The sequence below is a fragment of the Recurvomyces mirabilis genome (genome assembly GCF_035927965.1).
Source record: "Recurvomyces mirabilis strain CCFEE 5264 chromosome Unknown scaffold_4, whole genome shotgun sequence".
Taxonomy (NCBI): Eukaryota; Fungi; Ascomycota; class Dothideomycetes; order Mycosphaerellales; family Teratosphaeriaceae; genus Recurvomyces; species Recurvomyces mirabilis.
The window spans coordinates 297,983-313,164 of NW_027041938.1; the positions used below are offsets into that span (position 1 = coordinate 297,983).

The window sequence follows — 15,182 nt, forward strand, 5'->3', positions numbered from 1 at the left end:
CATATCCATGCACCCACCAGTGGACGAGCTGGGAATGCTCGAAACGACCCCTCCCTAAACGTTCAGCTGAAGAGTATCGATGTCTCCCAAAGACTTGATGTGAAGGCAGAATGCTAATGAGGCGTGGAGTGTACACTGGATCGGGTAAGGACGGACGCTAGCTCCGGTACAGGCCAAGCCACTCACTCGATGAAGCACCTCTGCACGAACTTCAGCATCACTGCCCCGCCGCTCGATTTGTGGCAATCGTACCGAGAGTGCTACTAGTGTTGTGGCTGCCACCAACCCATTGGGTCGATAAAACACCGAGCTAGCTGTTGTGCAGGCAAAGCCACCCGATAACGCACCTCGCTCGACCTCATTGGCAACAGATCACCCCTTGTTTCTCCATCACGGTGGACTCTCGAAAGCCTTACGCAAGTGCAGCTCGATCTTTGGTACCGTCAGATCGTCAGAAAATCAGCCTTCATCGTCTTCACGACAGAATGACTGATGGCCTACCCCCATGTGCCTCCAGGCGCCACTCAATACCACTCCGCTTGCTCCATATCTTCGCCTCGCTCTGTTCATTGGTCTCGCTTACTCCAGCGCTAGCCCCTGCTCAACACCAGCCACCATACCACCTTGGCACACTGCACCTTCGATCGTAGTTACCACTCACTGAATGATTGCAATCCTGGCTCCTCCGATCTGGCAGACCTACTGCATGATGCTATGAACACGGAAGCGGGCCAGCGATCTCAGTCAGATTGCGAGTCTGGTCACCCGTTTTCCGGCCCCTGAGTTGACTCCAGAGCAGTCACCCCAGCGTTTGGTTCTCTTTCTCACACCGACTCTATCGAGATCTGGTTGCCAATTTGTCCTCACTGCATGAATGCTAGCCATGGGATCGTGATGGGAAGGAATCACTATCGTCTATCATGATCGGGGAACGCACAAGGAAAAGGGCCTGATCATTGATAATGGGACAAGCATGTCGTTGCACACGCTGTCACATTGATAGCGTCAAAGCGTACTCATACTACTAGCGATACTTCCCGCTTCAGTGTTGAATCATGCTCACATTCGTCTCATGCATGAACACCTGAATCTCTCTCCTTGCTACTCCTACTCCTCGCCCTCAAGCGGCGCCTCCTCATCATACTCCTCCTCGCCCTCGGACACAGACGCCTCCTGGTACTGCTGGTACTCAGACACCAAATCATTCATGTTGCTCTCAGCCTCCGTGAACTCCATCTCATCCATACCCTCACCAGTATACCAATGCAAGAAAGCCTTGCGCCTGAACATGGCCGAGAACTGATCACCCACACGCTTGAACAGCTCCTGGATGGAGGTGCTGTTGCCGACGAAGGTGGAGCTCATCTTCAAGCCGCGGGGAGGGATGGAGCAGAGAGCGGTCTGGACGTTGTTGGGGATCCATTCGACGAAGTAGGCGGTGTTCTTCTTCTGGACGTTGCGGATCTGGTCCTCGACCTCCTTCATGGAGATCTTGCCGCGGTAGATGGCGGAGCAGGTGAGGTAGCGACCGTTGCGGAAGTCGGAGGCAGCCATCATGTTCTTGGGGTCGAAGATCTGCTGGGTGAGCTCTGGCACGGTGACGGCACGGAAGCTGTGTGCGCCACGGCTGGTGAGAGGAGCGAAGCCGACCATGAAGAAGTGGAGACGCGGGAAAGGGACCATGTTGACGGCGAGCTTGCGCAGATCGCTGTTCAGCTGGCCGGGGAAACGCAGACAGGTGGTCACACCGGACATGACAGCGGAGACGAGGTGGTTGAGGTCGCCGTAGCTGGGGTTGTTGAGCTTGAGTGTGCGCATGCAGATGTCGTAGAGAGCCTCGTTATCGATACAGAAGGTCTCGTCGGAGTTCTCGACCAACTGGTGGACAGAGAGGGTGGCGTTGTAAGGCTCGACAACGGTGTCGGAGACCTTGGGAGATGGCATGACGGAGAAGGTAGCCATCATGCGGTCGGGGAACTCCTCACGGATCTTGCTGATCAAAAGTGTGCCCATACCAGCACCAGTACCACCGCCGAGAGAGTGGGTGATCTGGAAACCCTGCAGACAGTCACAGCCCTCGGCCTCACGACGAACTACATCGAGGACCTGGTCGACCAACTCAGCACCCTCGGTGTAGTGACCCTTGGCCCAGTTGTTGCCAGCACCAGACTGACCGAAGACGAAGTTGTCGGGGCGGAAGAGGGCACCGAATGGACCGGCGCGGACGGCATCCATGGTACCTGGCTCCAGATCGACGAGGACGGCACGAGGGACATACTTGTTGCCGGTGGCCTATGTCGCGTGTCAGTTCGTGCTGCTTGATTAGGAAGGCACACATTACACACCTCGTTGAAGTAGACGCTCATACGCTCGAGCTGCAGGTCAGAGGTACCATTGTAGCTGTATCACATTAGCTTATCTCCCTCGACCTGATTGTTGCAAGTCAACATACACGCCAGAGCCGTCGAGACCGTGCTCGCCGGAGATGTTCTGCCAAAAGGCGGCACCAATTTGGTTACCCTTCACCAATGTTAATCAAATGTTTACATCTCTTGATCGTTCTCGTGTACATACGCATTGACCGGTCTGGAGGTGGACCTGTACACATATCGCTGGTTAGCACAATGTTTCTCTGTTGCTCGACGCGTGCCCCGCGTGTAGTGCGGGCCATGAGACGTTGGGGCTGTGTTTCACTTACAATCTCACGCATGTTGGCGATTTCCGTGTATCGCGTGGGTTGGTCGGTCGTCGAGAGTGTTGTGTGGTTATCGTTAAGCTTGTCGGATGGTGGTGTGGATGTCGAGGAGGGCGGTCGGTGTTTGTTGCGGTGAGAGGCAGCAGCAATTCGATTGTTTTGGGCGGAGAGAAGCAGCAAAGGTGGGCTGCTGCGGGCCCTGGCGCTAGCTTCGACTAGTGGTCTCACGTCCTAACCAATCACATCACGCTAATCTTCCCTACGTGAAAGCTTCGAATACAGCAGAGAGAGAGAGTACCATTAATGTCACTAACTCCTCCATCGCCATGACCTCGCTACGTACTCTGGTCCCGCGAGGGACCTTCGTATTACACTCAAAGCAACTGCAAAGTCGTCTCATCATCTCTGGCCTCCGCAATGCATCATCACAACCCCCAAAGCCGCGACTGTTGGAGAAGCCGGAGCGATTCAATCCACCGTCACATCCATCACGTATCCGAGCGAAGCCGAAGTATTACGGAGCACCATTGAGCGAACATGAGCGGCAGGCACAGAAGGAGAGGCGGTATCCGCATATGATGCCGCCGAAAGGCACTTTTATGCACTGGTTCCTCACAGACAGGAGCTTGCACCTGTACATCACTATGGTATGACTGCATCACACTCCGAAAGTGTTGAATTCAGCTGACTAATATCACTCAAGGGCGTTCTCATGTCCCTTGTAGGAGCAGTATGGTACCAAGACTTCATACGCACAACACCCTACGCGGACCTTCTCCCACCCAATAACATGATCTTCGCCCACCCTTGGTCCTGGTTCTGGCGCTGGTGGGAAGTCTACAGTATGCACGTCCAATACGTCTCTACTCAGACTGCGGAGAAGAGGAGACAGAAGACGGATGATGTGCAGAAGAGAGCGGAGTACAGGAAGGCGCACGGAATTGGACAGGAGGAGGGTGTGTTTGGAGGGTGGACGGCGAAGGAGGATAAGGATGTTTTGGGGCCAGATCTGAGGGAGGGCGGTGTGACTATCGCGGCTGAGAAGGTGGCTGTGGAGGATGCTAGTCCTGTTGCGTTGTCTGCTTCTCGTGGAGGAGAGCAGACTTATGTGGATTTTGAGGGGAAGCCGCAGGTTACGAAGAAGAAGTGGTTCGGTATTTGGTGAGGAAGTGCCGCTTGACCCAATGAAGGGTCACACGATGGAAGAGAAGCAGTATCGGAAGCAAAATGGTCAGCAGTGCTGCATTACAGACCCGGCACGTCACCCTTGGTCGCAGGGGGCCTCCGCATGAACATGGAGTCCGCGCATTCGTAACAAGCGCGTTGGCCAAATCCTCACCACTACTGCACCGCGTAAACAAGATCGGGGGTTGGCGACATAGGGAAATGCTCGAGAACATACTAATTGTGGCCCTGCTGAACGATGTTGAGTCACGAACGAAGGCTACCCACGTACAGTAGCTCCACAGGCAGAGTACTGTCTGCGCAAGCTTTGTCCAGTGAGATGTTTGTAAAAAGACCTATTACACGGGCCGGTATCGCGAGGTCACTTGACGGCTACAACTGTGGGAGGTGATCAGATGAGACACTCAACTCTGTGCTGGAGTTGGAGGCATAAGTTACAGGATACACTGTATACTAGAACAATACGGTGCCCAGATATATTTCAGTGGCGATGTTGAGCACGTGCCTCTTGCGCCACTGCACGTGACAAGTTCCGTATCGTCTCAACTCTGTTCTCCTTTCGAGGTATCACCAACCTCGTGCACACTCCACACATCGTGCTCTCCGTCGCACACTGCAAGACCGTGTAGCGCTTGGCACATACAGCATGCTGCCCTGACCGAGGAAGTCTTTGCTGGTAGCTGTCTGACACGACCCGCAAGAATGCCGTGCCTGAGGACTATACGAGCTCGGCAACATCCTTGTCGCACATCATCTGGCCCCATCTATGATTACTGTCGCAACCACTTCGCGACTAACGATCATGGTTCTCATCCGAGACGCGGTGCGATCTCACTTGGCCATTGCTGGAGTATAGCCTGATGATGTACTCGACGGCAGCCACCGTTCTCACAAATGTAGTGTGCTCATGGCGTCCTGCGTAAAGGCAGTTCGGCTCGGTTTGCCAAGCGACAGATTTCTTCTCCATCATTCAGGAATACAAGAAAGCTTCAAGTTTTATTATACTGATTCATTCGCGCTTGAAACCTCTGGCATGAGCACGACTTGTCTATAGAAGCACTCTAGATACATAAGGTCAGCAAACAAGCTGTGGAGTGACTTTCTGGAGCAGCAGGGATTAGCTCCATATCGCATTCTTCTCCAAGAAAGATCAACATAGGTCTCGAGCCCCCTTGCAACGATGACAACGGCGACTGAGCGGAAGCGCAAGTTCAATCACAAGGTGAAAAGCGGATGCAAGACTTGCAAGTATGTTCACACTGGCCTCAAATGGTCCCATGAGCTAACACGAATAGGATACGTCGGGTGAAATGTGGAGAGGAGCGTCCGTCATGCCAGCGATGCATGTGTAGTGGACGCCTCTGCGATGGGTACGACACCATGCGGATTGCTCAAGCGAGTACCGATGCTAGTGGAGAAGTATCTCTAGCCTTTGTGAGACCATCCTCCGAGCTCTCGGTTGTTGGTCAGGATGAACAGGTTGCTTTCCAGTTCTTCAAGCTGCATATGCAAGACTCCCTGCATGGCCTGTGTGGACGCACAATTTGGGCAGGTGACATCTTGCCTATCTCCATCCGCGAGCCATCGATCAGATATGCGGTGGTTGCGCTTGGAGCTCTCGGCAAGGAGAAGAGACTCGCTAGCTCTTCGGCCTGCCTTTCTAAGCAGACCAAGCTCGCACGACAGAGCTACAGCAAAGCCATGAAAGCACTTCAGACGAAGATTGAGCTCAAGGAGCAGATGACACCGGATATGGTTCTCCTCTCATGTCTACTGTTCGTGACGTTCGAACTCTACGTCGAGGACTTCCCGGCAGCCAAATGTCACCTCGACAGCGGCTTGAGCATCATCCGGGAGATTCGAGACGGCTCTTCTACCCCTACGACGCCGACGTCCAAGCAGACCATGAGTTCGCTGGTCGAGAGCTTCGAACGGCTCGACATTCAGATGTCCTTCCTCCGTGCCGAGCGTGTGCAGCTCAACCGGAGCCAGGAATTGGCACAATCTACACTTTTACCTTGCGCTACGAGATTCGATAGCATACACGACGCACGTTGCTCGTTGAACATAAACATGGCTGCCATGCGCGAGCTGATCTGGCTTGTGGAACAGACGACCTGCGACTCATACGGAGGTATGTCGAGCGATGATATGGTATCGCTGTCCCGAGAGCAGACCAGACAGATCGTTTCACTGCGAAGGTGGGAGGAGGCTGTGGATGACTTACTGTCTCGGACGACTGCACCTCTTCTCGTCCTTGCTGGGCATCAGTTGCGTATGCAACAACTAAGCTGTGCTTTGATGGTCTCCATGGCATTATCTTGTGGCCGCGAAACGCTATGGGACGATCATCTCGAGGAATTCGACAAGATAGCAGAATTGGGTGCCAAGATACTTCAGACCCGTAGCACGAACGTGCAAGCTGCTGAAGGGGACAGCACGTTTACACTGGACATGGGTATCATCCCACCTCTGTACATGACAGTTATGAAGTGCAGAGATCCACAGATCCGGCACACCGCGTTGAAGTATCTCAAGCAGTGTACGCACCAGGAAGGGCCTTTCAATGGACCACAAATCTGCGCCGCGGCTTCTGCGGTCGTAATGATTGAGGAGAAAGGTCGGGTGTTTGAGAACGCAGGAGATCTGCCTGAGCAAGATCGGTTGTATCAGGCTTACTTCGTCCTACAAGAACGACCGTGGTATGTTAATTGTGTGCGTAGATCTTCTGAGGGAGATCGCAGGTGGTTGAAATGGCGGGTTGTGCTTGGGTAGCCTGGTAGTCCATATGGGTCAAGCTGAGGCTACATTGACCCCGACAAGATGGACGATTTCGAGGGACATAAAGTTGCTCATTGGATTGATCCTGGCCAGAGCATCCGATGAGCATTAAAAGAGTTCAACGGAACGTCAACCAAACGCAACGAAAGCGGCCCTCTGTCCGTGATTTCCTCTACACAGGCCATCGACATGCCTAGGCGAATGCTGACAAAGCATTGCTTGGCTATCAGGATTCAGAGCCGCCTGCACGATAGCAGATGGAGCGCAGTAGGCAACGAGAGTCATTTGATGCTTCCTATTCAGGGTAAAGAGGAGCAGCGACATACGACGTCTGTTGATAGGCATCTAGTCGCCCAGTCGAATCCTTCTGCTCAGACCCATTTGCAGCAAAGGGCTGCTCGGAACAGTAGAAGATCAATCTCAGCAGGCAACCAAGTGTCGTTCGATGTTCTATGGACAAAGTGTAGAGGATCACAGCCTGCTGCATGGCTTCGCCTTTCTAAGCAATACGCCCGCAACGGACACATCCGCCTTTTACGTACCGACCAATCACAACACCACATACATACAGGGGAGATAAAATTGGTCGTTGCTCTGACTATACACCATGCAAAGATATACGTCTGAGCAGTGGATGATCAACATATCAATGCGGCTGAGACACAACACTGTAATTTGATTATGCGAGTGCGCAGCCTCATGCGCATTGTCCCTTGACAAGAGATTTACGAGCGAGTTGAATATAAGATAGAAAGCCCTCGACCATTGCAACAACACAAACATTACCATTTCATCTTCTCCTACTTGTATCTGCACCACCAATTGCGCAGCATATACTACAATGCGTATAGGCAGTCGACTCGCTGTCGCAGCAGCAACACTCTCAACAGTCTTAGCTTACACACCATGTCCAATCTTGGGTCCAGTCTTTCCAGCTCCATCATCTCTCTGCGATGCGGATTCTTTCCAGGCCGCGTTGAAGAACATATCCACCACTCTCGACTACGCCGGTAATACTGGCAAGACGCCATACGGCAACATACCCAGCAACGCTACTTCCTTCACGGTGGGAGTCTTTAGCGCAGACGAGACTCTCTTCTCTCATCAGTACACTTCGCCATGGCTCAAGACGAGCACGCAAGGCGCTACTGAAGTCGGCGTGGACTCTGTCTTTCGAGTGAGTATCACGGTGCCACTGCTACGATGTGATGCTGACTGCCTTTACAGATTGGCAGTGGAAGCAAGTTAATCACAACATACCTCTGGCTAGTCGAGGTCGGCACGAAGTACTGGGGACACTCCATCACAGAATTCGTCCCCGAGCTTGCAGAGGCTCCCCAAAATTGCTCGGCGTCAGCAGATCCTGTCGATTGCATCGATTGGGATGAGATCACACTTGGTGCTCTGGCAAGCCATATGGCGGGTGTTCCAAGAGACTGTCAGTGCCATTCAAGTCTACGAGATCCTTCAATACTGACTTTGGCACAGACTCCACGCCTTTGGAACTTCTTACACAAGTCGCTTCACTGCCACCTCAGATGTTTGGCGCTCCAGCACTTCCCGCTTCAACATTTCCACCATGCGGTTACAATTTCACGAATGCTTGTAGCGAAGAGCGTGAGTACGGCTTCCGATCAATGCAGATACTTCATGCTGACCAGGATAGAATACGCTGATGGTCTTGCTGCGGCACATCCAATCTATGCTCCATACACTACTCCAATCTACTCGAACGCCGGGTTTGAGCTGCTTGGCTTTGCCCTGGCAAACATCACCGGAAGATCGTTCCCAGACATGCTTCAGGAAGATCTGTTCAATAAGCTCCACATGGCCGACTCGAGCTACTTCGTTCCCAAGAATCTCACGAACGCAGTCATGCCTGGTGGACCCGTCAACTCCTTCTTCGTTGCCGACCTTGGTGGCGAGACACCGTAAGTGCACCTGACCCGGAACATCTCGATTACATATACTGATTCCAACAGCGATGGCGGCATGTACTCCTCCCAAGCAGACTTGATCAAGATGGGTCAAAGTATCCTCAACGCTTCTCTCCTCTCTCCCACCACGATTCGTCAATGGATGAAGCCCTCGACCTTCACAAGCCAGATGAACACAGGTGTTGGCATGCCATGGGAGATCTGGAGGGTGGCCACTCCTAGTAACCACATCGTGGACCTCTACACCAAATCCGGCGACCTCTTCTCCTATAGCTCGCATTTTGTGTTGATTCCTGACTACAATATCGGGTACGTGGTGCTGGCCGCTGGCAAACAGACGACTTCAACCGTGGAGCAAATCTCGGATATCATGGCCGCTACGCTCGTGCCTGCACTGGAGAACACAGCGCGAGCTCAGTCGCAGGAAAATTATGCTGGAGTCTACAAGTCGGCCAACTCCAGCCAGGCATCAAATATGACTCTCACCACCAACACGGGTGAAGCTGGTCTGGTAGTCAAGAGCTGGTACAGTCAAGGCGTGAATCTTATGCCCGTCCTTGCACAACTCTTCGTTGGAGCTCTGACGCCGGTTGATATACGCATGTTCCCAACCAACTTGGTACAGCAGGTCTCGCCAACAAAGCAGCGGATTTCCTACCGACTCATTGTCAGAGCACTGGCTGAAGCGCCAAATGGCGGGCTTTTCTCTTCGGACTGCGAGCAATGGGCCATGGTTGATAGCAAGACCTATGGTAATGTTGGTCTGGATGAGGTTGTCTTCGAGGTAGAGAATGGTAAGGCGACGACTGTCAACCCCAGAGCATGGAGAGCTGTGTACAACAAGACGGCGTCCGTTGGCGAATATGTTGAAAGAGGTATCATGTAGGACGAGAGTCGTCAATATTATCGAGATATGGACATCAATATGTGTACTAGTCGTTTGCATGTTGCTTCCCCAAGACGACCCACATCAGGCTCTTGTATGGGCCGTTATTACCTCTTACGATCTCCATTAGGGTGCATTATAAGCTCTTCACAGGTTCTTTCGCAACGAGTGCATAACGGACCACCAAGCCAACTTGGCATCTAGAAAGTCTCATGTGTGAAGCACGAAGACCACGAAGATCGGCGCAGTAATCTTCCCGCTACAGACTTATGTATAGTGAGGCACCTGTGCCCCATTTGCCGCCGGCCCTTTGGTGCCATGAGCAGTGCCGTTGACGATCTCCGCCGGCGTTGGTCGCTGGAAGTGAGGTTTCAATGGCTCCCACGACTCTGCATTATAACCCTCTTGCACCTTAGCACACTTCTTCAGTCCCCACTCTGTCACACCGACCATCAAACAACTCTCGAACATGAACGCCATACTTCCCTCTCCAACCTTCATAGGCTTCAGCTGGGCATTACTAGCTTTCTCATGCGTCGCCGCGTCGGGACCGTGAGCACTCATGACGTTGTGTAGTGAAGCTCCAGCAGGCTGGAAGCCACCGCCGGTCTTTGCGTCATACTGACCATGTATGAGCCCCATGAACTCACTCATCGTGTTACGGTGATACCATGGTGGGCGGAATGTGTTCTCAGCTACCAGCCAGCGAGGCGGGAAGATGACGAAGTCTGCTATTGCTGTGCCTGCATGTTCGGATTGAGCCGTCAGGACGGTGAAGATAGATGGATCTGGATGGTCGTATGAGATTGATCCAATTGTGTTGAAGCGGCCAAGGTCGTACTTGTAAGGGTAGTAAGTGCCATGCCAAGCCACCACATCGAAAGGCGTGTGGTTCTGCTTTGCGGCGAAGAGGTGCCCGCTGAATTTGGCAAACAGAGTGTACTCATTCTCAGTGTCTTCGTCGAAGTGAGCGACCGGTGCTTGAAAGTCGCGGACGTTTGCCAGGCCGTTTGATCCAATGGGTCCTAGTTCTGGGAGTCCGAAGTGGCCTTGGTATAGCTCTAAAATGTATCCTCGGACTGGACCCTCAGGCAGCGTCACGCGGTGCCGAATACCTCGTGGTATGACACAGATCTCGTTCGGCCGGACGAGGATCTTGCCTAGTTCGGTCTGGATGTCGAGTGCACCATGTTGAGGGACAATCAAGAGGTCGCCGTCCGCGCTGTAGAACGCCTCGTGAGGATTCATGTCCTTCCCAGCGGCGAAGATGAATATTCCCAGACCACTTTTCATGGTCGGATCACCAGCACCAGCCACCAGTCTCAGACTGTGGACCCAATCTACAGTCTCGTCCATGTCGAAAGGATCCCAACGTAGTTGATTGGGAATTTGATGCCATCGCTCCTTACCATGTATGCCTGGATTTGTGTCAAATGTGTCTGTCTCTCGAGCCTCGAAAGGCTTGTGTGCCGATGCTGGGAGGATGCGATAAAGCCAGCTTTGTTGATTCTCTCCTCGTGGTGCTGTGAAGGCTGTACCGGACAGCTTCTCGTTGTACAGACCAAATGGCGATTTCTGAGGGCTGTTGGTCCCTATGGGCAAGGCACCATCTACCGCCTCGGTCTCGTGATATGAGCCCAAGCCATTCTGGTATTTGTACTTCTCGCCGACCTTGAAGTCCGTCAATGGCATGATGGGAAATCTTGATTGACCAGTAGGACGACGAACGGAGTGAGCTATTCGTCAACGAGAGTAATACTGCTACGTGGGCTCTGTCAAGCCCGGTCTGACCTACAGAGTGACTGAATATTTTCTAAAACAGTGGCGACCCGATGTGATGCAGTCCAACTCGCAATAATTCCGCCTCGACGCCAGATGAGATGACTCTCGCACGGATCTTGCATCAGCGGCTAGTAAAGGCTGTTGCTTGTAGCTGCATCCGAGAACTTGGGACCATTCCCCTCCTTTGCAATGACGCCCCAATGCGGAAGGAGCGGAAAATGGCCGTTTGGTCAAAGTGGGGATGGAGAACATCAAAGCTTGTATATGCGGCATGGCTCCAACAGATGCACCACAATGTTCATTACGGAGGAGCACCTACACGCATTCTAAAGCCTAAGAAACCCATGACCACACAATGGCACCTCTGCAAAGCTGGCTAGACATTGATCCGAAGTCAGACTTCTCGCTGTACAACATACCATTTGGTATCGTATCTACAGCAGCCGATCAGGAAATACACACAGCTATAGCGATTGGTGACCATGTATTGGACCTGCACGTCTTCGCACAAGGCAATGGCTTCTCTGCACTGTCAATCATACAGCCACACCAAGCAGTATTCTCCCAGTCCACGCTCAACGACTTTGCTGCTCTTGGAAGACCTATGCATCGCGTAGTGCGCGAGTACCTACAGAGCGTACTCCTCAAAGACGGACCATTCCCAGACGTGCTGGAGACCAACAAGGATCTTCGGACAGCGGCGTTAATACCGCACCGACAATGTCAGATGCACCTCCCAATGCGTATTGGCGACTACACGGACTTCTACGCTGGTCTTCACCACGCATATAACGTTGGCGTCTTGTCCCGTGGACCCGAGAACGCTTTACAGCCGAACTACAAGCACCTCCCAGTAGGCTATCATGGTAGAGCATCGTCGATTGTGGTCTCTGGCACCCCTATCAGACGTCCTAATGGTCAGATCTTGAGTGATCCGAAGACTAAAGAGCCTTTGCTAGCACCATGCCGTAAGCTCGATATGGAACTTGAGCTTGGCTGTTTCTTGTGTAAGCCTACCGCACTGAGTCAGCCTATCTGCATCCAGGACGCTCAAGATAATCTGTTCGGTGTTGTGCTTTTGAACGACTGGTCGGCCAGAGATATCCAAGCTTGGGAGTATGTTCCGCTTGGGCCTTTCAACAGCAAGAACTTTGGCACTACCATCTCACCATGGATAGTCCTTATGGATGCATTGGAGCCGTTTGCGACGGTCGGCATACAGAACGATGTGAAGCCACTTCCGTACCTCGACGAGAGGGGCAGAAAGTCACATTTCGAGATCGATCTTTCCGTAATACTCACAACGTCTGCCGGAAAAAGCTCAAAGATCTGCACTACAAGTGCTAGAAACCTGCTGTTCTCATTTCCTCAGATGCTAGCACATCATACCGTAGGTGGGTGCCCGTTCAACATCGGGGATCTCCTTGGCTCTGGCACGATCAGCGGCGAGGACATGTCGGCTAAAGGCTGCTTGCTAGAGCAGAGTGAGAATGGGAAGATAAGCATTAAGCTTGAGGATGGCGAGGAGAGGACGTTCCTGAACGATGGGGATACTATCACCATCAAAGGTGTATGTGGTGATCAGATTGGTGCTTTAGTTGGCTTTGGCGACTGTGCTGGTAGAATAGATCCTGCGCTCGAGTTGGAATACGATTGATAGTGGCTGACTAGCCGATGATCTGTCCAGTCCGTCTCGTCGAAGCTCTCACAACTGCCTGCAAGTTCAGCGGTTTTCGACTCGCAGCACCTGCCATCGCATGCACATGCGGCCGCCTCGACGTGCCCATGATGCATTGGAGTAGATGGCTAATGCGAGAGATGTCCGAGTATGGTGCAAATGGAGTCGATGATAGCGGCGATTGTTCCGCGCCAAGATCGTCACAACCATGCACCCCGCATCGTATGCAGATGCAGCTCGGACAGAGTTTGAACCACCACCTCCTTCTCACACGACTAGTTGACCCTGTTGCCCGTACTTGGCAAGCAGCACTGCTCACTGCGGCTTTGGTTCCACGAGTGCGGGCAGCTACGGTTTTCGCTCGGCCCAAGCGACGAACCATAGCATTTAGAGGAAAGATAGAAAAGGCAAGAACGAATTCCTTGTTCAGTTACTGTACGACTCGTCACGTTCGCAACGAACAGCAGTCATGGTGCAGACAGACTCTCAAGGCATTCTCTCCATCCTCACTCAGCCAGCCATTCTCCCTTTCTTCCTTCTAGCCCTCGGGTACACCATTCTTAAGCTACTGGACAAGACAGATGTGCCCAAGATCAAGGACCTCCCTAGTATACCTGGCCTGCCGATCCTAGGGAATCTGCATCAACTCGGTGATAATCACGCCAAAGTAGCTCAGAAATGGAGCGAGAAATATGGCCCAGTGTTCCAGGTGAAGATGGGCAACCGCCGGATCGTCTTCGCCAACACCTTCGATAGTGTCAAGAACTTATGGATCACGAACCAGTCAGCCCTGATCAGTCGACCCATGTTGCATACATTCCACACAGTCGTCAGCTCATCAGAAGGCTTTACTATTGGCACCTCACCGTGGGATGAGAGCTGTAAAGCTCGACGGAAGGCTGCTGCTACTGCACTCAATCGTCCAGCTGTGCAAAGCTATATGCCTATCATCGATTATGAAGCAACGAAGAGTATCAAGGAGATGCTTTTGGACTCCAAGTACGGCGAGAGCGACCTCGATCCGAATGCATACTTCACTCGTTATGCTCTCAGTACGTCCTTGACTCTCAACTATGGTATCAAAATCGAGGGCAATGTCAACGATGAGATGCTCAAGGAGATCACGCACGTAGAGCGAGTAGTGAGCAACTTCCGATCGACGAGCAACAACTGGGCGGACTACGTTCCAATGCTGCGCTTACTTCCAGGAGGAAGTTCTGGACCACAGGAGTACAGAAAGCGGAGAGCACAGTATATGCACAAGCTACTCAACATGCTCAAGCAGCGAATTAAAGACGGCACCGACAAGCCATGCATCAGCGGCAATGTGCTCAAGGACCCCGAAGCGAAGTTGACAGATGGTAAGCTTACTTCACAGGCACAGAGGCCCTCATCACGAGCTGACTTGTGATCCCGTCATAGGTGAAGTGATGTCGATTGGTTTGACCATGGTCTCCGCCGGCCTCGACACAGTCCCAGGAAATCTAATAATGACAATCGCCTACCTCTCAAGTCCACACGGTCAAGAAATCCAAGCCCGCGCCCTTCACGAGATCCACTCTGTCTACCCACCGTCCGAACACCCTGATCCGTGGGCCTCCTCCCTGTCGGACACAGGCGAAAAGATCCCCTACCTGACCGCATTAGTCAAAGAAACTCTACGATATTGGTCCGTGATACCCATCTGTCTACCTAGGACGAGTATCCGAGATATCAAGTACCGTGATGCTGTCATTCCAGCTGGAACGAGTTTCTACATGAATGCTTATGCGGCGCACTACGACCCATCGCACTTCCAATCCCCCGACGACTTCAATCCCGATCGATACCTCCAAGACACATCTCTTGATGATGCAGCGGCATCAAGGGGGACACCTCATTACGGCTATGGTGCTGGAAGCAGGATGTGTATCGGGTCTCATCTTGCAAATCGCGAGCTGTACACCGCATTCCTGCGCATCATCACGGCTTTTGAGGTCTTGCCGGCGAAGAAGGCAGGTGATAGACCGATCCTGGATGCTCTGGGATGTAATGCTTTCCCCACGAGTCTGACACTGGATCCAAAGCCTTTCAAGATTGGACTCAAGGTCAGAGATAGAGGAATGGCAGAGAAGTGGATCAGGGAGAGTGAGGAGAGGACGAAAGATTTGTGATGGCAGAAAACGCTGCTTTGTCTATTCATGTGATGTCTTTGTATATAGTTCATGGTACCTTTCATTGAATGCCAACGGCCTGGTC

The 15,182-nt window shown here is 52.5% G+C and overlaps 7 protein-coding genes across 7 annotated transcripts; 5 read left to right on the plus strand and 2 right to left on the minus strand.

The window, feature by feature from the left end:
- Positions 1 to 1,107: 1,107 nt before the first annotated feature.
- On the minus strand, positions 1,108 to 2,710 carry TUB2 (beta-tubulin; the record flags this gene model as incomplete). Its single annotated transcript, XM_064834654.1, has 5 exons — positions 1,108 to 2,292; positions 2,346 to 2,400; positions 2,453 to 2,520; positions 2,575 to 2,598; positions 2,699 to 2,710. The coding sequence occupies 5 exons, from the start codon at positions 2,708 to 2,710 to the stop codon at positions 1,108 to 1,110; spliced, it is 1,344 nt and encodes a 447-aa protein (XP_064697525.1).
- Positions 2,711 to 3,021: 311 nt separating this feature from the next.
- On the plus strand, positions 3,022 to 3,860 carry LTS14_001947 (uncharacterized protein; the record flags this gene model as incomplete). The annotated part of the gene is made up of 2 exons (XM_064834655.1): positions 3,022 to 3,342; positions 3,399 to 3,860. The coding sequence occupies 2 exons, from the start codon at positions 3,022 to 3,024 to the stop codon at positions 3,858 to 3,860; spliced, it is 783 nt and encodes a 260-aa protein (XP_064697526.1).
- Positions 3,861 to 5,260: 1,400 nt separating this feature from the next.
- LTS14_001948 (uncharacterized protein) lies at positions 5,261 to 6,655 on the plus strand (the record flags this gene model as incomplete). Its single annotated transcript, XM_064834656.1, has 2 exons — positions 5,261 to 6,582; positions 6,625 to 6,655. The coding sequence occupies 2 exons, from the start codon at positions 5,261 to 5,263 to the stop codon at positions 6,653 to 6,655; spliced, it is 1,353 nt and encodes a 450-aa protein (XP_064697527.1).
- An 847-nt stretch (positions 6,656 to 7,502) lies between these two features.
- LTS14_001949 (uncharacterized protein) lies at positions 7,503 to 9,484 on the plus strand (the record flags this gene model as incomplete). Its single annotated transcript, XM_064834657.1, has 5 exons — positions 7,503 to 7,838; positions 7,889 to 8,099; positions 8,150 to 8,278; positions 8,328 to 8,592; positions 8,644 to 9,484. The coding sequence occupies 5 exons, from the start codon at positions 7,503 to 7,505 to the stop codon at positions 9,482 to 9,484; spliced, it is 1,782 nt and encodes a 593-aa protein (XP_064697528.1).
- Positions 9,485 to 9,751: 267 nt separating this feature from the next.
- Positions 9,752 to 11,176, minus strand: LTS14_001950 (uncharacterized protein; the record flags this gene model as incomplete). The annotated part of the gene is made up of 2 exons (XM_064834658.1): positions 9,752 to 10,824; positions 10,894 to 11,176. The coding sequence occupies 2 exons, from the start codon at positions 11,174 to 11,176 to the stop codon at positions 9,752 to 9,754; spliced, it is 1,356 nt and encodes a 451-aa protein (XP_064697529.1).
- Positions 11,177 to 11,621: 445 nt separating this feature from the next.
- On the plus strand, positions 11,622 to 12,923 carry LTS14_001951 (uncharacterized protein; the record flags this gene model as incomplete). The annotated part of the gene is made up of 1 exon (XM_064834659.1): positions 11,622 to 12,923. The coding sequence occupies one exon, from the start codon at positions 11,622 to 11,624 to the stop codon at positions 12,921 to 12,923; it is 1,302 nt and encodes a 433-aa protein (XP_064697530.1).
- A 490-nt stretch (positions 12,924 to 13,413) lies between these two features.
- LTS14_001952 (uncharacterized protein) lies at positions 13,414 to 15,097 on the plus strand (the record flags this gene model as incomplete). The annotated part of the gene is made up of 2 exons (XM_064834660.1): positions 13,414 to 14,305; positions 14,367 to 15,097. The coding sequence occupies 2 exons, from the start codon at positions 13,414 to 13,416 to the stop codon at positions 15,095 to 15,097; spliced, it is 1,623 nt and encodes a 540-aa protein (XP_064697531.1).
- Positions 15,098 to 15,182: the final 85 nt, after the last annotated feature.